The sequence below is a fragment of the Heterodontus francisci genome, chromosome 36 (assembly GCF_036365525.1).
Source record: "Heterodontus francisci isolate sHetFra1 chromosome 36, sHetFra1.hap1, whole genome shotgun sequence".
Taxonomy (NCBI): Eukaryota; Metazoa; Chordata; class Chondrichthyes; order Heterodontiformes; family Heterodontidae; genus Heterodontus; species Heterodontus francisci.
The window spans coordinates 4,704,365-4,730,643 of NC_090406.1; the positions used below are offsets into that span (position 1 = coordinate 4,704,365).

A 26,279-nucleotide genomic window follows, 5' to 3' on the forward strand; every position below is an offset into this window, starting at 1 on the left:
ATCCTTCTACCAATCACCTTAAATCTGTGCCCCCTGGTAATTGACCTCTCCGCGAGGGGAAACAGGTCCTTCCTGTCTACTGTGTCTAAGCCCCTCATAATTTTGTACACCTCAATTAAGTCGCCCCTCAGCCTCCTCTGTTCTAAGGAAAACAACACTAGCCGATCCAACCTTTCCTCATAGCTGCAACTTTCAAGCCCTGGCAACATTCTTGTAAATCTCCTCTGTACTCTCTCCAGAGCAATTATGTCCTTCCTGTAATGTGGTGACCAGAACTGTACGCAATACTCCAGCTGTGGCCTAACCAGCGTTTTATACAGTTCCAGCATTACATCCCTGCTTTTGTATTCCATACCTCATCCAATAAAGGAAAGCATTCCATATGCCTTCTTCACCACTTTGTCCACCTGTCCTGCCACCTTCAGGGACCTGTGGACATGCAATCCAAGGTCTCTCACTTCTGCTACCCCTCTCAATATCCTCCTGTTTATTGTGTATTCCCTCACATTATTTGCCCTCCCCAAATACATTACCTCACACTCCTCCGGATTGAATTCCATTTGCCACTTTTCCACCCACTCAACCAAACCATTGATATAATTCTGGAGGCTACAGCTATCCTCTTCACTATCAACTACACGACCAATTTTTGCGTCATCTGTAAATTTCCCAATCATGCCTCCCACATTTAAGTCCAAATCATTAATATATACCACAAACAGCAAGGGACCCAACACTGAGCCCTGTGGAATGCCACTGGAAACCGCTTTCCATTCACAAAAACACCCGTCGACCGCTACCCTTTGTTTCCTGTCACTGAACCAATTTTGGATCCAACTCACCCCATTCCCCTGAATCCCATAGGCTTTTACTTTTCTGATCAGTCTGCCATGTGGAACCTTGTCAAATGCCTTCCTAAAATCCATGTAGACAACATCCACTGCACTACTCTCAACAATTCTCCTTGTTACTTCCTCCAAAAATTCAATCAAGTTAGTAAGACACAACCTTCCCTTAACAAATGCATGCTGACTATCCCTGATTAATCCATGCCTTTCTAAGTGGCAGTTTATCCTCAGAATTGATTCTAATAATTTTCCCACCACCGAGGTCAGACTGACCGGCCTATAATTATTGGGTCTGTCCCTCGCACCCTTTTTAAACAATGGTACAACTTTCGCAGACCTCCAATCCTCTGGTACCTCGCCTATATCCCGTGAGGATTTGAAAATGATCCTCAGAGTATCCAGCATTTCCTCCCTAGCTTCCTTTAACAACCTGGGATACAATCCACCCGACCCTGGTGATATATCCACTTTGAAAGATGTCAGACCCTCGGGCTTATTGTATCTCATATTTCACACGCCTCCTCTTTTACTACAATGTCTGCATCATCCCTCTCCTTCATGAAGACAGAGACAAAAACTCATTAAGAAAAATAAAAGCAAAATACTGCAGATGCTGGAAATCTGAAATAAATACAAAAAATGCTGGAAATACTCAGCAGGTCTGGCAGCATCTGTGGAGAGAGAAGCAAAGTTAACCCTTCATCAGAACTGGCAAAGGTTAGAAATGTAATAGGTTTTAAGCAAATAAAGCAGGGGTGGGACAAGAGATAACAAAAGGGAAGGTATCGATAGGACAGGCTAACAGAGAATAACCGATCAGAAGGTCATGGAGCAAAGGCAAAGGGTGTGTTAATGGTGTGCTGAAAGACAAAGCGTTAGTGCAGAGAGGGTGTTAATGGGCAGAAAAATAAACAGCCGTGGCCCAAAGCACAAACATGCAAAAAACAGTGGGCAGGCACATGGTAAGAAAAATGAATGATGAAACAAACTAAAATAAAATTTAAAAAAAGAAAAAAAAACTGGTAATAAAATGGGGGGCCCATCATGCTCTGAAATTATTGAACTCAATGTTCAGTCCGGCAGGCTATAGTGTGCCTAATCAGTAAATGAGATGCTGTTCCTCAAGCTTGCATTGATGTTCACTGGAACACTGCAGCAAGCCCAGGACAGATATGTGGGCATGAGAGCAGGGGGGAGTGTTGAAATGGCAAGCAACCGGAAGCTCGGGGTCATGCTTTCAGAATGAGTGGAGGTGTTCCGCAAAGAGGTCACCCAATCTGTGTTTGGTCTCCCCAATGTAGAGGAGACCACATTGTGAGCAGCGAATACAGTATACTAAATTGAAAGAAGTACAAGTAAATCGCTGCTTCACCTGAAAAGAATGTTTGGGGCCTTGGTTAGTGAGGGGAGAGGAGGTAAAAGTGCAGGTATTACACCTCCTGCGATTGCACAGGAAGGTGCCATGGGAAGGGGACGAGGTGTTGGGGGTAATGGAGGAGTGGACCAGGGTGTCAGGAGGGAACGATCCCTTCGGAATGCTGACAGGGGAGGGGAGGGGAAGACTTTTCTGTCCATTAACACCCTCTCTGCACTAACGCTTTGTCTTTCAGCACACCATTAACATCCTCTTTGCCTTTGCTCCATGACCTTCTGGTCAGTTACTCTCTGTGACCCTGTCCTATCAACACTTTTGTTATCTCATGCCCCACCCCCACTTTATTTGCTTAAAACCTATTATATTTCTAACTTTTGCCAGTTTTGATAAAAGGTCACTGACCTGAAAGGTTAACTCTGCTTCTCTCTCCACAGATGCTTCTAGACCTGCTGAGTATTTCCAGCATTTCTTGTTTTTATTACTCATTAAGAACCCTGCCCGCATCTTCTGCATCCACACACAAGTTCCCTTGTACATCTCTGATAGGCCCTACCCTTTCCTTAGTTATCCTCGTGCTCTTTGGGTTTTCCTTGATTTTACCTGCCAATATTTTTTCATGCCCTCTCTTTGCTTTCCTAATTTCCTTTTTTACTTCACCCCTGCACTTTCTATACTCCTCTCGGCTTTCTGAAGTATTAAGTTTTTTGTGACCGTCATAAGCTTTCTTTTACTGATTTATCTTACCCTGTATGCTTCTAGAGAACCAGAGGGCTCTAGATTTGGCAGTACCACCCTTTTTCTTTGTGGGGACACGTCTACGCTGTGCCCGTAGAATCTGACTTTTGAATGCCTCCCACTGGTTTGCCACAGATTTTCCTTCAAATAGCTGTATCCAGCCCACTTTCGCCAGATCACCTCTCAGCTTCGTAAAATATGCTTCCCCCAATTTAGAACTTTCACTCCTGTTCTATCTTTTTCCTTTTCCATAATAATGCAAATCTAACTGTACTATGGTCACTATCTCCAAAATGGTCATCCACTTGCCCAGCTTCATTTCCTAAGACTAAATCTAGAATTGCGCCCTCTCTCGTTGGGCTTGTTGAGTGCTGGCTAAAAATGTTTTCTTGAATGCAGTTCAAGAATTTTGTGCCCCCTGTGCCCTTCACACTGTTTGTATCCCAGTTGATATTAGGGTAGTTGAAATCCGCAACTATTATTGCCCTATTGTTTTTGCACTCAGAAATTTGCCTACATATTTGTTCTTCTATCTCCCTCTCACTATTTGGGGATCCATAGTACACTCCTAGTAGTGTGGCTGCCCCTTTTTTGTTTTATTTCTGAGCTCAACCCATATGGCCTTATTTGATAATTCATTTAGCATATCATCCCTCCTCACAGCTGTAATTGATTCTTTAACCAATAATGCTACACTCCCTCTTTTTTCATCCCCCTCACTATCCTGCCTGAAAACTCGATATCCAAGGATGTTGAGCTGCCATTTTTGCCCCTCTTGAAGCCAAGTTTCCATTATAGCAATGATATCATGCTGCCATGTGTCTGTGCCCTCAGCTCATCGGCTTTATTTGCTATACTCCGTGCATTTAAATAAATAAATACCTTTTAACACTGCCAAATTCCTGTGCTGCACACTTTTTAACCTTTGCATCTTCTGTCTTTCAGAGTCACTCGCTAATTTTCTGCCTCCTTTTCCCTGCTCTGAATTTGTCCTATCTGAAACTGCCCTCAGGTTCCCATCCCTGATGATCACCCCCTCCCTCACACCCCTATAAATATTTGGGCCATAATGTCTTCAACTGCCTTCTTGGTGAAATACTCTTTCTGCTTCCACTGCCAATGCAAGTCACTGAGACCAGCGTTCAAAGCTAGTGTGTTTAAACAGCCATGATGAGGTGACACACAGCGACTGTTGGTGTGAGGATCAGACATGTGATCTGCTCGGTACCACGTGAAGGAACCTGGCCATTCCTGATTAAATTTGGCCACTCATGAAACTTGAAATCTGATGAAGTATTTAAGTATTTTCCAGAAAATAAATTTGATGGACAGGCACAAGGACAGAGAGAGAGATGAAACAATACACAAATAGAAACAAGGTCAGATACAGAGACATGGAGTCTGAACAGTTGCTCTTGTTTTTATCAGTATAAAAAGACATGGCAACAAAGTAATGAGCTGAATCAGAGAACAGAGTGGTGAGAAGATTAATACTGGGTTGCAGAGGTACATGAATTCCCAAGAGAGTCAATGGAAAATTACAGTAACAAGTGAATGCAGATCAATAATATATGAAAGGGATTTTAAATATGAATACCGGTCTAGGGATTATAAAACTGGACTAATGGATACCCAACTAGACTAGGGATCATTGAACACTGTCGGATTGAAGGTGGACAATGAGGAAACAGCAGAACTTTTCTTCTGTTGCATTTCAACAGCCTCGTTCACCAGACAGATAAATTACACAGAGTAGACACAGTGACCTCCCGAAAACTGCACAGAACGTGGGAGAGCTGATCGAAGCAGTGATACGAGGGGAGGGAGGCCCCACACGTCAATGCCTGGGAGGCTGAATTCAATATAACGTTAATGGGGATAAACATGAGGAAAACCCTCTGAGGCCATCTACTCACTGATGAATGGCTTGTAGAAATTTCCGTTGGTGTTTGCGTACTTTGGCGTGGTCAATCTTCTTTACCAGTTTGGTGTGTTTGTAAATCAGCCACGTTTCCCTGAGTACATTGGCAGCTGTGTTTTTTACCTGAAAGAAACGAACCGTCAGTCAGCGACAAGTGTTTGAAGAAGAAATCTTTGTTACAAGCAACGTACCTGTAATTTTTTTTTTGTAGTGTGCTGCCAATTTGTTTAAGTGCATGGATCCTTTAAATTTTTTTTCCACAGCACCACACATGCAGTGACTTAAAGGGGCAACTTGTGCGTGGCCTGCGCAGGAGGTTTGGGTTGCTATGCGGCCATGCGGCTGAGAGGGAACATTGGTTACAAGTTCCAATTATTCACTCTAATTTTCTGCCTCCTCTTTTCCCAAAGCCAGTGATTGTCTCAGGTCCAGTACTGGTTCATTTTGTAGTAAACTCACCTCTGCGTCCAAAGGTTGTGAGTTCAAGTCCCACTTTGGACTTGAGCACACAATCTAGGCTGACACTACTGGTGCCCATACTGAGGAGGTGCTGCATTGGATAAAATGACAAACCAAGACCCCACCTGCCCTCTCAGATCCCATGGCACAATTTTGAATAAAGAGCGGGCTGGGGGGGGGGGGGGGGGGGAGGGGAGTTCTCCCTGGTATTCTTATCAACATTCCTCCCTCAATGAACATCACTAAATACAGATAATCTGGTCATTATCTCACTGCTGTTTGTGGGATCTTTCTGTGTGCAAATTGACTGCCACGTTTCCAACAATACAACAATGACTACACTTCAAAACAATTTCATTGGCTGTAATGCATTTTGCTGAGGATGCAATAAGGTGCGATTTAAATGCAAGTTCGTTCCTTCAGATGGAGAAGAGAAGGGAAGGAAGATTAGCTACGATTCCCACTCCATATTAGTTCTGCCAACAAGTGTGTGGTTTTGGTTTTCACTCCCTTCAAGGCCCTCAAAATGGCAGTGGGGTATCAATATTGCACCGTGGAGGGTTGCTCTTTTCCCTGGGAATTGGCGGTCAACCAGAGGTCAGAACAGACCCCCAGTGTGGGGACAGACTGGGCAGGTGTTGCGTTTAATGGGGAACTCAGGTCCAGGCCCTCTCCGCACACGGTTACGATGAGCTCTCACCCGCTTCGTTAGCTGTGTGTCCATCATGAAGTTATGCACATGCTTCTCAGCTTTGGTAAGTTCTAGTTTCCGTGCGACCACAGCGACCACAAGTGCCGTGCACCCAGCTCCCTTCAAAAGAATCAAAATTACAATACACAAATATACAAGTAAACAAGCACATTCCCCACTCCCAGTAGAGCCGCCAACATTCCAGGAGTCTCCTGAAGTCTCCAGGAATTAAAGATTAATATCCCAGGGAGGAAATAGGTGGCATTACAAAAAAAGTTTTTAAATTTTCTTTGAATGCTTTTGTTATTTGTTGTACATTAAAACAATGTTTCCTCCATTAAAACAGTGACTACAATTCAAAACGTATTTCATTGGTTGAAAAGCTCTTTGAGATGTCCCAAGGTCCTGAAAGGTGCTTTATAAATGCAAGTTTTTCTTCTTTTATAATAATTGGCTGTTGGTATGATTCTTGGTGGTCAGTCGGATAACAAATACTCTGCTTGCTTTCTGATTGGTGGTGTGGACATGGCACTGCGAGGAGGGATGTGCCAGGTACCAATGACAAGAGTGTGGGGGATGAGCTGGTCAGAGGCGTGAGGATTATGTGGTTAAACCTCTGAGAATACGTCCAAACAGAGTTGGTGATTCCTAACCTCAATGGGCGTGAAATCGGTCTTAGGAAGCCACCCAGCACAGGCGATGGCAAATCAGATGCCAGTTTTAGACTCTGCCCAAATGAACTCAATGGAAAAGTCAATCAAGTGAGGATAAAACCGAGCTGCCAAATGCTGATTACCCAAAGCACATTTCACTCCCATTGTCTGGGTTACTGGCAGTAGTATTTAATCAACTGGTGCATTGGGCAACAAGTAAGGATACTGAAATCAGATGGTCATTACCCCCAGGGATTGTGCCTGCATTGTTTGTTCTAACCACCAACCCCATCCTCCTCCACACACTGACTTGTCAGTGTCTCCACATGCGCTGTGCTGTTCCCTGAGCAAATAGCTGCTCCGTTCCTCCTTAAAGGTTCGCCAAATCCTGCATCCTGACTTACATTGTTTTGACTCCAACAACCCCCTTTCTACAACAAGCTCTGCAGCTCCCAGACACATTCAAGAAGGGAGAATGCACAGGCTCAGAACTGCTGTTAGTGACACCAATGCAAGACTAATCAATACACTCCTGTAACATTCCCCACCTAGTTTACTATTTTACTGGAGGTTTAGTTTAAACAGGCACTGTCAGGTCTCCAGGTGATAAGGAGGTGAATGAGGAGTTTCAGCGGCCATGGGATTAAGATGGGGTGGAGACAGGAGATGTATCGGAGGTGGAAGTAGGTGTATTTGATACTGTATTGGATGTTCAGGGTCAAGCAAGTCACCAAGTTAGTCAACTATCAGGTGGAACTTGGGAGGAGACCCAGGAAGGGAGATGGGATCAGGCACTAGGGCAAGGAATATCTGGGGTAGACCAACCAGGGTGGCTGCAGGCATGACCTGCAAAAGTTTAAATGAAACTGTAGCCCCGTCAAAATTAATGTTTGCACCAAGTTTTTTAAAATCATATTTATATTTATTAGTTACTTAAAGTTTGGCATGCAGAACACAGGAATTTAGATTAACAGGAAAACATTAATAGATAAACAAGTTGTTTTTTCGTAGATCAATCCCAGCCACCCACGCTCTCCCTCAACCCCACCCTCTCCCTCAACCCCACCCACCTTCTCCTATTTCTCAACCACATCCTATTTTGTGGATTATATTGGTTTCTCACTGTAATTTTATCATAAAATCTTACCATAATCCCGGTAAGTAGGCAGACTCCTTTCCCACAGTATGTATGAGGCACCATATCTCCATATCCAATCGACAGAAACGTAATTGAAATTAGCCACATCGCTCCCAAAAAGTTGCTGGTGACTTCCTGTTTATCGTGGTATCTGTTCGGGTTCAGAGCAGATGACAATTAGGACCCATTCAAGTGTGGTACCAAGGTACCAGAACACCAGGCACTTCAAAAAAAAATACTTATATGCCTTTTCTTCACTCAATCTAACATAAGGGTTGAGGTTCACAGTGCAGCACACCAAGGCTGAATAGCCCAAAGTGCAATACAGCAAGGCTGAATGTAGTGGGAGAGAAGGAGATGAGGTAAGTCAGTCTATGGTGGTTCAAGGAACTTAGGAACATAGGAGCAGGAAGAGGCCATTCAGCCCTTTGAGCCTGTTCTACCATTCAATTAAATCATGGCTGGTCTGTGTCTTAACTCCATTTGCCCACCTTGGTTCCTATCCCTTAATATTCTTACGTAACAAAAATTTCTCTCAGTTTTGCAATTATCAATTGGCCCCACAGCCTCAATAGCTTTTTGGGGGGGTGTTGGGGGAAGAGTTCCAGATTTCCATCCCCTTTGAGTGAAGAAGTTCCTCCTGACATCACCCCTGAATGGCCTGGCTCGAATTTTATGGTTCTGCCCCTTTGTTCTGGACTCCACCACCCCACCCCCCCCCACCAGACAAAATAAGGTCAATCAAGAAAAACTATCAAATCCATTTAATCGTCTTACACACCTCAATTAGATCACAGCTTAATCTTATAAACTCAAGAGAGTACAAGTCTGGTCTGTGCAACTTCATAATTTAACCCTGGTATCATCCTGGTGAATCTGCACTGCACCCCCTCCAAAGCCAATATAAACTTCCTAAAGTGTGGTGCCCAGAACTGAACACAATGTTTACTAGACTGAGTAAGCATTGCCAGTGATATTTATAATTTTGAAGCAGACACCGTATTCATAATTATTGTAGAATAATTCATAATTGGAAAAGAGATTCTCCTATCGGTCCTTGTTGCCTCTGCTCACAATCCTTGGTCTCCCCAGCCTCTCTCTTGCTCCCGTTTCCTCCTCAATCCTTCCAATTCAGGAGGCAGTAAATCCTGGTCAGATAATGCTTCATTATCTGTGCCTACCCTCTGATCCATCCACTGTCCCTCTGCACACCAAGTGCCAGTGTGCTATTCACTCATGGGGGCATCACAATCCACAGGATCCTGTCTACACCTTTTGTTCACACACATGTACAGACACAAGTAGTTTCCAGTTTCCGGGTAACTTGGTCTGTTTCCTGCTTCTGAATAGTTTGTTTTACAGTTTGACAATGGCCACAACACAAAAATCTCCTGTTTAATTAAAAGAAAAAAATTGGAGGCTGCACTTATTTTTACTTTTTGTTCATTGTCAGGATGTGGGTGCCACTAGCGAGGCTGGAATTTATTGCCCAGCACCTAGTGGTTCTGAGAAGGTTGGGGGTGGGGCCTTTTCTGAACCACTGCAGTCCGCATGGTGAAGGTGCTTGTAGCAGCTTGATGCAACTCAGTGGCTTTCTCGACCACTTCACAGAGGACAGTACTGGTGGGGACAGGTCTGTCACTGTATAACACTGGGGTACAGTACTGGTGGGGACAGGTCTGTCGCTGTATAACACTGGGGTACAGTACTGGTGGGGACAGGTCTGTCACTGTATAACACTGGGGTACAGTACTGGTGGGGACAGGTCTGGCATTGTATAACATTGGGGGACAGTACTGGTGGGGACAGGTCTGTCACTGTATAACACTGGGGTACAGTACTGGTGGGGACAGGTCTGTCATTGTATAACACTGGGGTACAGTACTGGTGGGGACAGGTCTGTCACTGTATAACACTGGGGTACAGTACTGGTGGGGACAGGTCTGTCATTGTATAACACTGGGGTACAGTACTGGTGGGGACAGGTCTGTCACTGTATAACACTGGGGTACAGTACTGGTGGGGACAGGTCTGTCACTGTATAACACTGGGGTACAGTACTGGTGGGGACAGGTCTGTCACTGTATAACACTGGCATACAGTACTGGTGGGGACAGGTCTGTCACTGTATAACACTGGGGTACAGTACTGGTGGGGACAGGTCTGTCACTGTATAACACTGGCATACAGTACTGGTGGGGACATGTCTGTCACTGTATAACACTGGGGTACAGTACTGGTGGGGACAGGTCTGTCACTGTATAACACTGGCATACAGTACTGGTGGGGACAGGTCTGTCACTGTATAACACTGGGGTACAGTACTGGTGGGGACAGGTCTGTCACTGTATAACACTGGGGTACAGTACTGGTGGGGACAGGTCTGTCACTGTATAACACTGGGGGACAGTACTGGTGGGGACAGGTCTGTCACTATATAACGCTGGGGTACAGTACTGGTGGGGACAGGTCTGTCACTGTATAACACTGGCATACAGTACTGGTGGGGACAGGTCTGTAACTGTATAACACTGGGGTACAGTACTGGTGGGGACAGGTCTGTAACTGTATAACACTGGGGTACAGTACTGGTGGGGACAGGTCCGTCGCTGTAAAACACTGGGGTACAGTACTGGTGGGGACAGGTCTGTCACTGTAAAACACTGGGGTACAGTACTGTTGGGGACAGGTCTGTCGCTGTAAAACACTGGGGTACAGTACTGGTGGGGTCAGGTCTGTCGCTGTAAAACACTGGGGTACAGTACTGGTGGGGTCAGGTCTGTCACTGTATAACACTGGGGTACAGTACTGATGGGGTCAGGTCTGTTGCTGTATAACACTGGGGGACAGTACTGGTGGGGTCAGGTCTGTCGCTGTAAAACACTGAGGTACAGTACTGGTGGGGTCAGGTTTGTCGCTGTAAAACACTGGGGTACAGTACTGGTGGGGTCAGGTCTGTCGCTGTATAACACTGGGGTACAGTACTGGTGGGGTCAGGTCTGTCGCTGTAAAACACTGAGGTACAGTACTGGTGGGGTCAGGTTTGTCGCTGTAAAACACTGGGGTACAGTACTGGTGGGGTCAGGTCTGTCGCTGTATAACACTGGGGTACAGTACTGCATGGCAAAAATGCAGTTACTGCAGTACAGAAACAGGACCAGGACTGAGCTTGCATCGTCTGGGGTTCAGATACTGGAATCCAGCACAAATGAGATCAGAAAAGGAGATCATTGTTGTAAATAGCTATGGCAAGCTGCCCTAATAGCATGTTTTTAATGGACCTGTTTATCACTGGGCACCATTCCTGTTATTCCCTTGGAGAATTGTTCAGATAATGAGAAACGCTGCTATTTTTCTTAGAAAAGAAACGCATTATTTTCTAGATAATTAGGTTCTGATTTGGTCTTCACGGCCCCTTTGATTTCGTTTCTTGGCAATTGACTCCTTAAACTCAGTGCCTCACTGAACATGGAACGCTAACACAGTTTCCCTCGATTGACTGAACATCATCAAGTAGAATTTGAAGGATGCTGTCACATGAAAAGAATGTCAAAATTGGATTGACTTTCGTTATTTTCAACTTGACCGCGGGAGAGAGCATGTACAAAGAAGTCCAGGTCCCTGTGCAATGTCCGCACTTTCCAGCATCGATATCAATCAAGGGCTAGAAAGCTGGCCCATTATCCAGCTCCCCTAGTTCAAAGTTACCAAGGGCAGAGTGTGCTACCAATTGAACAATGGCTGCCATCTTGAATCCCTTCTCCTACCAATGCTAAATAACCCGCTGTGAATTTCAGATTTCATTATACATCGATCTTTGTTAAAAATTATATATTCATCCACAGGATCTGGAGTTTTCAGGCAAGGCCAGCATTTATTGCCCATTGCTAGCTGCCCTTGAAAAGAGGCTGGTGAGCAGTCCATGTGGGGTGGGTACACCCACAGTGCTGTTACAGAGGGAGTTTCAGGATTTTGACCCAGCGACAGTGAAGGAACGGCGATATAGTTCCAAGTCAGGATGGTGTGTGACTCGGAGGGGAACTTGCAGGTGGTGATGTTCCCATGCGTCAGCTGTCCTTCTAGGTGGTAGAGGTCGCAGGTTTGGGAGGTGCTGTCTAAAGGAGCCTTGGTGAATTCTCTAACAGAGAATGAGCAAACTGTCAAGTTGCTATTTTAACACCAGCGTTGAAGTAATTCCTGGAACATCTCGGCATCGTATTAACAACTGAGAAGGGCAGCTCCATTTTAGCTGGGCGAGTCAGTGGATATTTTGCTTTCTACAACCCCATCTCCCTTTACTCAATCATCCTCCTGTGTCTTCTAACCATTACTCTTCGATCCATCACCGCTACTGCTCTTCCTAAGCTTGTTGAAGTCCTACAGTATGGGCCTCCACCCTCACCTGGGATTCTTCGTAAGAAAGAGAAATCTGTATTACCCTAAAGTAGCACCCGGCACAGAACACACAGCAGGCTCTATCTGGCAATGAAGTACCTTTTCAATTATTTTTAAAAATCAATTTCAAACTTTCCCTTTTCCAGTGTTCAATAATACCTGACAGTGACCCCAATATTTTCCAGCATTGGTCCTTCAATTCAAACTGATACTAAATACTGAATACAATTGATGGTGACCCAATAGCATCCCAAAATGGAAGTCAACATCTAACTCATCAAATGATAGAGTACACAAGGAAGTCATTAAGCCCATCGCGCCTGTGCCAGCTCTCAAAGAATCATCTCATTAGTCCCACTCCCTTTCCCCCCATAGCTCTGCAAATCTTTCCTCTTCAAATATTTATCCAATTCCCTTTTGAAAGTTACCGCTGAATCTGTTTCCACTGCCCTTTCCGGCAGTGAATTCCAGATCGCAACAACTCACTGCAGACATCGGACGGTTTGAACTGAGAGCTGCTGAGTCTGGTATGTCTGGTGAGAAAGGGTTTTTAAGGGTCAATTTTTCTTTAATTTAGCAGTTAACTAAAATTACTCCTTGAGTAAAGAGAAGTTAAGTTTTAATTCCAGCCTTAAAACAGGGGTATACTAGTGCTCTGGGAGGAGCTGCAGCTAGTTATTTAGGTAGCTGGCTTAAACTGGTTTTCAGAAGCTTGAATCGGTTCTTTTTCAGAACGTATATAAGCAGGGTTCCTCAGTGCTGCTTTGAGTACACAGAGAGTAAAGTGGGAATTTGGTGAGTGAGGGAGTTCAGTGAGGGAGGGACTCCTTTCTTTTTCTACCCTTTTTCAGCCTCCAGTAGCTGGATTTTTTTTCGGTACAGGGGATGAAGCTGATTGGTGAGTGACTCGTATGTTATTCTACTTATTCTAATTGTAATAAATAGTTTTTAAAATTACAGTATGGCAGGACAGCTCGGCCAAGAGGAATGCACATCCTGCAGTATGTGGGAAGTCACGGACGAACACGTCTGCAGAAAGTGTCGTTGGCTGCAGAAGCCTGAGCTCCAGGTTTCGGAACTCGAGTGGAGGCTGGAGTCACTGTTGTGCATCCGTGAGGTGGAGGACTATGTGGATAGCATGTTTAGGGAGGTGGTTAGGAGCATGCAGGCAGAGAGGGAATGGGTGACCACCAGGCAGTTTAAGAGAAGCAGGCAGGTAGTGCAGGAGTCCCCTGAGTCTATCTTGCTTGCTAATTGGTTTTCCATTTTTGGATACTGGTGAGGGTGATGGTTCCTCAGGGGAGTGCACCACAGGTGGCTCAGCTGCACAGGTGGGGAGGAAGAAGATTGGAAGAGCAATAGTGATAGGGGATTTGATCGGGGATCGGACAGGCATTTCTGTGGCAGTAAAGGTGACTCCAGGATGGTTTGTTGCCTCCCTGCTGCCATGGTCAAGGAGCGGCTACAGGACATTCTTCTGGGGGAGGGTGAACAGCCAGAGGTCGTGGTCCACATTGGTACCAATGACACAGGTAGGAAGAGGGGTGAGGTCCTGAAAGCAGATTTTAGGGAGGTAGGAAGTAAATTAAAAAGCATGACCTCGAGCAGTAATCTCAGGATTACTCCCAGTGCCATGTGCTAGTGAACATAGGAATAGGAGGATTGACTGAACACATGGCTGGAGGATTGGTGTAGGAGGGAGGGCATCAGCTTTCTGAGGCATTGGGACAGGTGGGACCTGTACAAGATGGACTGGCTACACCTTAACAGGACTGGAACTAACATCCTTGCGGGGAGATTTACTGGTGCTGTTAGGGAGGGTTTAAACTAGCTTGTCAGGGGGATGGGAACCTGAGGTGTAGCTCAAATTGGAAGGAAGTAAAGTTGGTAACAGGAGGCAGAAAAGTAGCAAGTGACATTAGAAGGCAGGCGAAACAAAGGCGAGCATCAACTAGGCTTAGAATGCAGAATAATGTCAAGAAGACAAGATTAAGGGCACTCAATCTGAATGCACACAGCATTCGCGACAAGGTAGATGATTTAAAGGCACAAATAGAGGTTAATGGGTATGATCTAATTGCCATTACGGAAACGTGGCTACAGGGTATCCAAGACTAGGAACTGAATATTCAAGGATATTCGACATTCAGGAAGGACAGACGAAAAGGAAGTGGTGTTGCACTGATAATAAGGCTTGGGATCAGTACATTAAAAAGGGAGGATCTCAGATCGGAAGAACAAACTGTGGAATCTGTTTGTGGAGCTAAGAAACAGCAAGGGGCAGCAAATAGTGGTAGGAGTTGTTTCCAGGCCATCAAACAGTAGTAGTAGTGTGGGGAATGGTATTAATCAGGAGATTAGGGAAGCATGTAGTATGGATAATACAGTGATCATGGGTGACTTCAATCTGTACATAGACTGGGTAAACCTAAAGAGCACTAATGCTGTGGAGGATGAGTTTCTGGAGTGAGTTAGGGATGGTTTTCTAGAGCAGTATGTTGAGGAACCGACTAGAGAACAATCTATTTTAGATCTAGTATTATGTAATGAGAAAGGGTTAATTAATAATCTTATTGTAAAAGAACCTTTAGGGATGAGTGACCATAATATGATAGAATTTTACATTATGTTTGAAAGTCAGGTAGTTCAATCTGAAGCCAGAGTGTTACATCTGAACAAAGAAAATTATGAAGGTATGAGAGGCAAATTGGCTGAGGTAGAATGGCAAAATACATTAAAAGGTATGACAGTACAGAGGCAATGGATAGTCTTTAAAGAAATATTACATAACTTACAGCGACTATATATTCCTGCAAGGCACAACAACCCTAAAAGAAAAGACAGTCAACTGTTGTTAACAAAGGAAGTTAAAGATTGTATAAGATTAAAAGAAAAGGCCTATAAAGTTGCCAGAAATAGTAGTAAACCTGAGGATTGGGAGGATATTAGAATACAGCAAAGGAAGACCAAGAAACTGATTAAAAAAATAGAATATGAATGTAAACTTGCAAAAAAACAAAAATGGACTGTAAAAGCTTCCATAGGTACATAAAAAGGAAAAGTCTGGCTAAGACAAATATGGGTCCATTACAAGCAGAGTCAAGAGATTTATAATGGGGATAAGAAAAATGGCAGAGAAACTAAATGATTACTTTGTGTCAGTCTTAACTGAGAAAGATACAAGAAATCTCCCAGAATTAGAGATCCTGGGGAGAATGAGGAATTGAAGGAAATCAGTATTAGTAAGAAGGTTGTTTTTTAAAATTATTCATTCATGGGATGTGGGTGTTGCTGGCCAGGCCGGCATTTATTGCCCATCTCTAATTATCCTTGAGAAGGTGGTGATGAGCTGCCTTCTTGAACTGCTGCAGTCCATGTGGGGTAGGTACACCCACACTGCTGGTTGGAAGAGAGTTCCAGGATTTTGTACTGGAGAAATTAATGGGGCTGAAGGTTGATAAGTCCCCAGGACCCGATATTCTACATCCCAGAATGTTGAAAGAGGTAGCTATGGAGACAGTGGATGCATTGGTGATCATCTTCCAAAATTCTATATATTCTGGAACGGCTCCCGCAGATTGGAAGGTAGCAAATGTCACCCTACTATTTAAGAAGGGAGGGAGAGAGAAAACAGGGAATTACAGACCTGTTAGCTTTACATCAGTAGTAGGGAAAGTGTTGGAATCTATTCTAAAGGATGTAAATGGACACTTGGATAATAATGATCTGATTGGGCAGTCAACATGGATTTATGAATGGGAAATCACGTTTGACAAACCTGTTGGGAGTTTTTTGAGGATGTTACTAACAGAATTGATAAAGGAGAGTCTGTGGACGTGGTATACTTGGATTTTCAGAAGGCTTTTGATAAAGTCCCCCACAGGAGGTTGGTTAGCAAAATTAAAGCACATGGGATAGGAGGTAATATACTGGCATGGATTAAGGATTAGTTAACAGGCAAAAAACAGAGTAGGAATAAACGGTTCATTCTCGCACTGGCAGTTTGTGACTAGTGGGGTATCGCAAGGAACAGCACTTGGGCCGCATCTGTTCACAATATATATCAATGATTTGGATGTGGGAACCAAAGGTTCACGGATGACATAAAACTAGGTGGGATTGTGTGTTGTGAGGAAGATGCAAAGCTGCATCAAGGGGATTTGGACAGACTTAGAGAGTGGGCAAGAACATGGTGGATGGAATATAATGTGGAAAATGTGAGGTTATGTACTTTGGTAGGAGGAACAAATGTGCAGAGTATTTCTTAAATGGTAAGAGATTAGAAAGTGTAGATGTACAAAGGGACCTCGGTGCCCTCATCAATAAGTCACTGAAAGCTAACATGCAGGTGCAGCAAGCAATTAGGAAGCCTAATGGTATGTTACCCTTTATCGCAAGAGGATTTGAGTACCAGAGTAGTGAAGTCTTGCTTCAATTGTATAGAACCTTGGTTAGACTGCACCGGGAGTACTGTGTGCAGTTTTGGTCCCCTTACCTTAGGAAGGATATTATTGCCTTAGAGGGAGTGCAACGAAGGTTCATCAGACTTGTTCCTGGGATGGTGGGACTGTCCAATGAAGAGAGATTGGGGAAACTGGGTCTGTATTCTCTAGAGTTTTGAAGAATGAGAGGTGATCTCATTGAAACCTACAAAATACTGAAAGGGACAGACAGGGTAGATGTTTCCCCTGGTTGGGGAGTCTAGAACGAGGGGAGTCTGTGGACGTAGTATACGTGGATTTTCAAAATAAGGGGGAAGTCACTAGAGATGAGGAGAAATTTCTTTACTCAGAGGGCTGTGAATCTTTGGAATTCTCTACCCCAGAGGGCTGTGGAAGTTCAGTCATTGAGTATGTTTAAAGCAGAGATTGACAGATTTCTAAATACAAATGACATAAAGGGATATGGGATAGTGTGGGGAAAAAGGCATTGAAGTGGATGATCAGCCATGATTGTATTGAATGGCAGAGAAGGCTCGATGGGTTGAATGGCCTGCTCCTATTTTCCTCTTTTTGGGCTCTTCCAATTCTGGCTTTTTGAGCATCCCCGATTTTAATTGTTTCACAGAAAATGCTGGAAATACTCAGCAGGTCAGGCAGCATCTGTGGAGAGAGAAACAATTGCCATTTCAGGTCAATGACCTTTCATTAGAACTGAGACCTGAAACAATAACTTGGTTTCTCTCTCCACATATGCTGCCAGACCTGCTGAGTATTTCCAGCATTTTCTGTTTTTATTTCAGATTTCGAGCATCCACAGTATTTTGCTTGTGTTTAATCATTTCACTGTTGGCGGCTGTACCTTCAGCTGCCTGGGCCCTGAGCTCTTAAATTCCCTCGCTAAACCTCTCTACCTCTCTTTCCTCTTTTAAGACCCTCCTTAAAACCAACTCTTTGACCATGCTTTTGGTCACCTATCCTAATATTTGCCCAGGTGGCTCAGTATCAAGTTATGTTTTATAATGCTGCCACCTTCAAAGATTTGTGTACATAAAACCCCAGGCCTCTCTGTTCCTGCTCCCCCTTTAGTTTATATTGCCTCTCCTCATTCTTCCTACCAAAACGAATCACTTCTCTGCATTAAATTTAATCTGCCATGTGTCTGCCCATTTCAATCAGCCTGCCGATGTCCTCCTCACTGTTTATTACATTTCCGCTTTTTGTGCCAACTGCAAACTTTGAAATTATGCCCTGTATAGACCAGGTTCAGATTATTAATATACATCAAAAAGAGCACTGGTCCTAATAAGGACCTATGAGACACACAATTGTGTCCATCCCTTCTGTTTGGAAAACAACCCGTTTGCTACTACTCTCTGCTTTTTGTTCCTGAGCCAATTTTGTATCCAGGCTGCCACTATCCCTTTTTAAAAAAAATTCATTCAGGGATGTGGGTGTCACCAGCATTTATTGCCCATCCCTAATTGCCCTTGAGAAGGTGGTGGTGAGCCCATTTATTTCAATTTTGTCAACAAGTCTAATATTTGGTACCTTGTCAGATGTCTTTTGCAAGTCCATATACACATCTTCCTCCCTCTCCGTTACCTAATCAAAGAACTTGATCAAATAGTCCAACAGGATTGTCTTTAATAAATCCATGCTGACTTTGTTATTAATTCATATTTGTCCAAGTGACAATTAATTTGGTCCTGGATTAATGTTTCTAAAAGTTTCTCCACCAATGTTAGGCTGACTGCCCTGTATTTGCCAGGTTTATCCCTCTTTGCTGTTTCGAACAGGAGTGTAACATTTGCAATCCTCCAGTTCTCTGGCACCACCCCCGTATCTAAAGAAGATTGTGGCCAGAGCCTCTGCAACTTCAACCTTACTTCCCTGTGAGTGCCAACAGAATCTCACACCCAACAGGTTAATAGGTGGGAAAGACTGCTTAACAAAGGTAACTGAAGAGGTAGCTTTTGGAAACAGAACACAACGTGGAATGATACCCAAACAGTAAAATTCTCACTGGAGTCAAGGAATGGAGAGATCTAGGGATGCAGATATCTAGATTTACAAGTGCAGGGATGCTGATCATGTTGCACTTCTACCAAAATGGAAATAGCCATTCACAGGGAAAATTCTGTTTTTTATATATAGGGGCATTGAAGATAAAACTGACGAGGAATCTGAACAAGACTTGGACTCACATGCCAGAAAGGAAATAGATTGACTGGTTTAAAGGGATGTTAGAGAATGTGACAGCTTCTGGCTCATTAATATTCAGGACGCACAGTTTTACAGCAGTGGCATGACCTGAGTTGGTGTTTAACTTTATACTTAATGGGAGGGTAGGGTGGTTTGGGCCATCCTGGTCCTGTTAGCTCACTCAGATATGTGGGGGGCATGGGGCAGTGGGAAGAAAAGTAAGAGATAGTGAAATTGATAGAATAACAGAGAGCAAGAGAGAGAGGTTGAGCAACCAGGTGAGAGAGAAACAGATAGGGTGAGCAAGCGTGATAAGACTGTGAAAGGGCGAGTTAATAAGTGCGAACAAAATTGAGTGAGCAAGACAGAGGGAGGGAGGGAGATCAAATGAGCAAGAGTGACAGAGCTCGAAGTAGGGAAGGAGAAAAGTATGTGCAGGAACAAGAGATTGAAACAGTCAGAGTGAGCAAGGTCGCACACTCACGGAGGGCAGACATGGACTCACACACCTAGGAGCGTTTTATGGGACAGTGTACAAAGAACAAAGAACAGTACAGCACAGGAACAGGCCATTCGGCCCACCAAGCCTGTGCTGCTCTTGATGCCTGCCTAAACTAAAACTTTCTGCACTTCCAGGGACCGTATCCCTCTATTCCCATCCTATTCATGTATTTGTCAAGATGCCTCTTAAACGTCGCTATCGTACCTGCTTCCACCACCTCCCCCGGCAGCAAGTTCCAGGCACTCACCACCCTCTGTGTAAAGAACTTGCCTCGCACATCCCCTCTGAACTTTGCCCCTCTCACCTTAAACCTATGTCTCCTAGTAACTGACTCTTCCACCCTGGGAAAAAGCTTCTGACTATCCACTCTGTCCATGCCGCTCATAACTTTGTAAACCTCTATCATGTCACCCCTCCACCTCCGTCGTTCCAGTGAAAACAATCCGAGGTTATCCAACCTCTCCTCATAGCTAATGCTATGTAGAAGGGGCTTTCCTCTGGATCTAACCCTGTGCTGTACCTGTCCTGGGAGTGTTTGATGGGGACAGTGTAGAGGGAGCTTTACTCTGGATCTAACCTGTGCTGTACCTGCCCTGGGAGTGTTTGATGGGGACAGTGTAGAGGGAGCTTTACTCTGTAGTGCTCTCACCAGTTGTCAAAAATGGGAAATCTCCCCTTTTGCAGAGCTATCACCACCTAGATAACATAAAATCCAGTAAATAAGCACCAGAAGGTAAGTTCCCCGAACACTATACTGCCAGTAGTCAGCAACACTCCGAGGTTTGTGGAGCTCCTGATCCCTCCAAGCAGTGCTCTTTGAGTGCAGGACCTCAGAGAGCTCCAAATTGTGAAAATACTCTTACAAGGTGAAGGGAAAGGGTTTAACTTGGATTCCACATCTCAATTGTGTTTGTGCCCCCGTCAGCCACTCATTGAGGTTCCATGTCTAGACTCACACTGAAAGAATATTCCTGGGACGAGGTACTGGAGGGTGTGGTAATGGTCAGAAGGACTGAAGAAGCGAGGCTTTGCCTTACCTTTCGCACACACGTACGGTCCAGGCAGCAATAATCCACGAAGAGATACTAAAGACCAGGAGCACGGTCCCTGGACAAATTGTCATGAGAGTCTTCATTACAAAGCGAGTGTTGAAGTTTATCTTGTTTAATGCTCCAATGCTTCGAGATGAGGCATCCGTAAATAGTTTACTGTGGAGCAACATCACCCTGGCGATCAGATAGAGTCTTAGGAACATAGGGATGGAGAGGATAATGTCCACGTCCGCATTGGCCAATGACGTCGCATAGCTGAAGGCGAGACGTGCAGTCCATGTGAAAATATATTGTCCAGGGATCGGGTGGATTGCACACACCAGCAACTCCAGGCAGATGAAAAATATCCTTTCATACGTCATGGCTATTCTCCAATCATCGGCTCCATTGTCAACCATGAAGAGCTGGAAGCCAAGAAGCAGATAGCGGGATTAGGCCCGAGAGAGTCATCGGAACAGCAAGAGGCCATTCAGCCCCTCGAGTGTGTTCCACCATTCAATTAGATCACGACTGATCTGTATCTTAACTCTATTTACCCACCTTGATTCTGTGATCCTTAATCCCCCTATCCAACAAAAATCTATCAGTCTCAGTTTAGAAATTTTCAACTGCACTCCACACCCCCACCCCATTCACCTCCAGCCTCAACAGCTTTTTAGGGAAGAGAGTTCCAGAATTCCACTCCCCATTTGTGTGAAGAAGTGCTCCCTTGAACAGCCCTGGCTCCAATTTTAAGGTTCTGCCCCCTTGTTCTGGACTCCCCTGCCCCCCCACAGAGGAAAACGTTTTGCCTATCTAACCAATCAAATCCTTTAATCGTCAATCAGATCGCAAAAAGGTAAAGGTCTGCGATAGGGTGAAGGATGATTGATTAAGGGGGAATTTTATCCTGGCAGCGGGGGTCTCCAGGGGCTGAGATCCCCATGTCGCCTCTTTTCCAGAAGGCCCACCGAATTTAGTGCCAATCAGGCACTTAAGTGGACGCTGGCGGCCCTTCCATAGGATCTAGGACCCCATCGCCGGACGTCCTCCCTTGGAGAGCTGCTGGCCAATCAGAGGCCTGTGCTGTAGCACCATCACAGAGGCAGTGGCTGCTGCTGGAGGCCGAGGAGCAGCGCTGGAACTAGGCTTAACGTAGATCAGGGTGGGAGGGGGTGTCCCTCAGCAGACCCTCCCCTTCAGGCACTGTGCCTTAATGAGGCAGACCACCCCCTCCCCAACTCCACACCCCGGAGCCGGGAAGCAGCTCGCATGGTTTTTCTTGCCGTGCTTCCCGTGTGGCGGCGAGGCTGCCCGCTGCACAGCTAATTGTGGCTGTGGTGGGATGAGGTCCTTAATAGGGGGTTAACTGCCCAGTTAAGGGCCTCGTTTGGTGGCGGTACGGGAAGTCCATTCACAGGCCTTCCCACTCTGGACTAAATTTTGGTGGAGGTGGGAACCACCCCATTTTATGCTCTCCCCACCTCCAAACCTGCCATGGGGGAAGAGCATCAAATTCGGCCCTAAATGTCAAAAATGATCATAGGCTTCTTCCCTTTTCCCTGACTCTGTACTTGCTTAAAAACTGTTAAATCTGTAACATCTTCCAGTTCTGATGAAAGGTCATTGAACAGCTGACTCAGTTTCTCTCTCCGCATAAGTTACCTGACTTGAGTTTCCACCATTTCTATCTTTATTTCAGATTTACAGCATCCGCAGTATTTTGCTTTTAGATTTTCTCCCCCCTTTCTCTTTCAGATGTCGACCTGATAGAAGTAAAAGCAAAATCTGCCTGGTACTGTCAGAGAGAGAAAATGGGATCAATTATTGACAGAGAATTCCTGAGATTAGAGGCTTTATATCAAATGCAACACATGGAACCAGCTTGTCAATTTGGTGAGGGCAGGACTTGCGCACCTGAATTTCAGCAGGGTGGTAATAAATCAATTCCCTTACACTCCTATTGTGAGAAATCCCTGATCCGAGCTTAAAACTCAAAAAGCATTGTTCTCAATTATTTATTGCATTGAGCAGCCTGGTCACCGAATGCAGGAGAGTCTTGACTTTAACACTCTGATATAGCAGTTACAATGCTGATAGTTTAATGGTTGCTTCTAGAATCTCCTAGACTATCAAATTTTCCCACACACCACCTCCTCCACACACCCACCCCTCACTCCCACCCTCATCCCGCCCATATAATGCAGCTTCCAACTCAGTCCCTGGGGCTGACACTGCAGATAATGTGCTGTCAATCCAGAGAGATTTCACTGCAACACTGCAGTACCACAAATAGCTTCACACATCAGGATCAGCTGAAAGGATCTTCTTTCACCAATTGTCATTCAATGCTGCAAATTTAAATGTAATAACAATAATGGGGAACACACGAAGCTAGTCTTTCCCCAAGAGATAACAAGGAGTTAATGTGTTAGGGATAAGGGTTGCCAACTCTCCAGGATTGGGCTAGAGTCTCCAGGAATTAAAGATTTGCCTCCAGAACATCAGTGCATGCAACACCCGGGAGAGAAATCACAACATTAAATTACAAATTTTGTTTCTTCATTTTCTTAGAACAGTTTCATTAGTTAGAAAAATATTGGAAATGGGGGATAAAATGGCCATTTCCAACAGTCAAGATTCATCCAATTGGGGTAATGAAGACTTCATTCCTTTTCCAATTGGTCACGGGCGGGCAGAATGCTACGAGGATGGACGTGTCAGACAGCCAATGGTGGGAGTGTGGGGGTGGGGCAGCTGAGGTCACATGATGAAACCTCCTGGAATCTGTCCAAGCAGTGTTAGCAAACCTAACTGGTTAGGAGCCTCGCATCAAAACTGGGAATGGTTAAGAGATGAAGCCCCCTCAAAGGAAAAACCAAAGAGAGAGGGGAAAGAGGGGGAGTTCAACAGTTAACGATGAAGGGGACACATATACTAAGTAAAGGAAGAAAGTACTTGCATTTATATAGAACCTGTCACAACCTCAGGATGCCCCAAAACATATTTGCAGCCAATGAAGTACTTTGGAAGTATAGTCAGTGTTGCAATGTGGTTCAATGAAGAGTGCAGGAGGGCATGCCAGGAGCAGCACCAGGCATACCTCAAAATGAGGTGTCAACCTGGTGAAGCTACAACCCAGGACTACTTGCATACCAAACTGCACAAGCAGCATGCGATGGACGGAGCTAAGTGATCCCATAACCAACAGATCAGATCGAAGCTCTGCAGACCTGCCACATCCAGCCGTGAATGGTGGTGGACAATTAAACAAATAACTGGAGGAGGTGGCTCCACAAATATCCCCATCCTCAATGATGGGGGAGCCCAGCACATAAGTGCGAAAGATAAGGCTGAAACATTTGCAACAATCTTCAGTCAGAAGTGTCAAGTTGATGATCCATCTCGGTCTCCTCCTGAAGTCCCCAGTATCACAGATGCCAGACTTCAACCAATTCAATTCACGCTGCGTGATATCAAGAAACAACTGAAGGCACTGGATACTGCAAAGGCTATGGGCCCTAACAATATTCTGGCAATAGTACTGAAGACCTGTGCTCCAGAACTTGCCGCACCCCTAGCCAAACTGTTCCAGTACAGCTACAACACTGGCATCTATCCGGCAATGTGGGAAATTGTCCAAGTTTGTCCTGTACACAAAAAGCAGGACAAGTCCAACCCGGCCAATTACCACCCCATCAGTCTATGCTCAATCATCAGTCAATCCCCCTATCCAACTAAAATCTATCAATCTCAGTTTTGAAATTTTCAACTGCACCACCCGCCACCGCATCCACCTCCAGCCTCAACAGCTTTTTAGGGAAGAGAGTTCCAGAATTCCACTCCCCTTTGTGTGAGGGTGTCATCAACAGTGCTGTCAAGCGGCACCTGCTTAGCAATAACCTGCTCAGTGACGCTCAGTTTGGGTTTCGCCAGGGCCACTCAGCTCCTGACCTCATTACAGCCTTGGTTCAAACATGGACAAAAGAGCTGAACTCAAGAGGTGAGGTGAGAGTGACTGCCCTTGGCATCAAGACAGCATTTGACCGAGTGTGGCATCAAGGAGCCCTAGCAAAACTGAAGTCAATGGGAATCAGGGGGAAAACCCTCCGCTGGCTGGAGTCATACCTAGCACAAAGGAAGATGGTTGTGGTTGTTGGAGGTCAATCATCTCAGTCCCAGGAGTTCCTCAGGATAGTGTCCTAGGCCCAACCATCTTCAGCTGCTTCATCAATGACCTTCCTTCAATCATAAGGTCAGAAGTGGGGATGTTCGCTGATGATTGCACAATGTTCAGCACCATTCGCAATTCCTCAGATACTGAAGCAGTCTGTGTAGAAATGCACCAAGACCTGGACAATATCCAAGCTTGGGCTGATAAGTGACAAGTAACATTCGCGCCACACAAAAGTGTCAGGCAATGACCATCTCCAACAAGAGAGTATCTAACCATCTCCCCTTGAGATTCAATGGCATTACCATTGCTGAATCCCCCACTATCAGCAACCTAGGGGCTACCATTGACCAGAAACTGAATTGGAGTAGCCATATAAATACTATGGCTACAAGAGCAGGTCAGAGGCTAGGAATCCTGTGGCGCCTAATGCACCCCCTGACTCCCCGAAGCCAGTCCACCATCTACAAGGCATAAGTTAGGAGTGTGATGGAATACTCTCCACTTGCCTGGATGGGTGCAGCTCCAACAACACTCAAGAAGCTCGACACCATCCAGGACAAAGCAGCCCGCTTGATTGGCATCCCATTCACAAACATTCACTCCCTCCACCATCGATGCACAGTGGCAGCAGTGTGTACCATCTACAAGATGCACTGCAGCAACGCACCAAGGCTCCTTAGACAGCACCTTCCAAACCTGCGACCTCGACTAACTAGAAGGACAAGAGCAGCAAATGCATGGGAACACCAACACCTGCAAGTTCCCCTCCAAGTCACACACCATCCTGATTTGGAACTATATCGCCATTCCTTCACTGTCGCTGGGTCAAAATCCTGGAACTCCCTTCCTAACAGCACTGTGGGTGTACCTACCTCACATGGGCTGCAGCGGTTCAAGAAGGCAGCTCACCACCACCTTCTCAAGGGCAATTAGGGATGGGCAATAAATGCTGGCCTCGTCAGTGACGCCCACATCCCACGAATGAATAAAAAAAATGCACCAGCCAATTTGCACACAGTAAGAACCCACAAATAGCAATGAGATAATTGACCAGATAATCCATTTTAGTGATGTTGGTTGAGGGATAAATATTGGCCAGGACACCGACACAGAAGCAATCGCCTGGAATATGGGCTCAGGTGTCTGGAGTAGGACTAGGACCCACAACCCTCTGACTTACAGGTAAGAGCGAGACCTACTGAGCCACAGCTAAGATCTAATATACAGAAAAATAACTATTTAATGCAGGTTGAAATTCGAAAATGCTACTTGAGGAGTTGTCAGATAGTTCTGCCAGAATTTATTTTAATAAGAATGTTTTTCAATTAACATAATTGTTTAGACATATCATTAGAATTTTAATGCTTCACTGGATAGATTAACATAATTTACACATTATTTTTACACATTTGAAGATGTCTAGTTTCAAACTTTACAAATGAGTGAACGGAATGAACATTGTAGGTTGAAAATGGATGTTTGAATGGATCAGGAGGGGAGTTGTGCTTGGGGAGTGCGGAGGCCACCAGTGTTTTTGGGCTCAAATCCCAAGAATTCTTAAAGTGGCTCTGCTCGTAAATGCAAACTTAATGGCAAAAGGACAATGGCTGCAATTTCTGACAAGCCCTTTGTGCTGTAAGATACAACATTCTCCCAGCTGGCCTCCCACCTTGCACTCTTTGTAACCTTAAGCTCATCCAAAACTCTGCT

The 26,279-nt window shown here is 45.0% G+C and overlaps 1 protein-coding gene across 1 annotated transcript in view; it reads right to left on the bottom strand.

Annotated features, from left to right (window-relative positions):
- kcnn1a (potassium intermediate/small conductance calcium-activated channel, subfamily N, member 1a) overlaps positions 1-26,279 on the bottom strand; it is an 81,486-nt gene that overhangs the window by 20,306 nt on the left and 34,901 nt on the right. Inside the window, exons 3-6 of the mRNA XM_068015786.1 lie at positions 20,399-20,817; positions 7,830-7,971; positions 6,039-6,149; positions 4,875-5,002 (exon numbers count right to left, since the gene is read on the bottom strand). Coding sequence (XP_067871887.1) covers positions 4,875-5,002; positions 6,039-6,149; positions 7,830-7,971; positions 20,399-20,817 — 800 coding nt within the window. The remainder of the gene's footprint in view (positions 1-4,874; positions 5,003-6,038; positions 6,150-7,829; positions 7,972-20,398; positions 20,818-26,279) is intronic.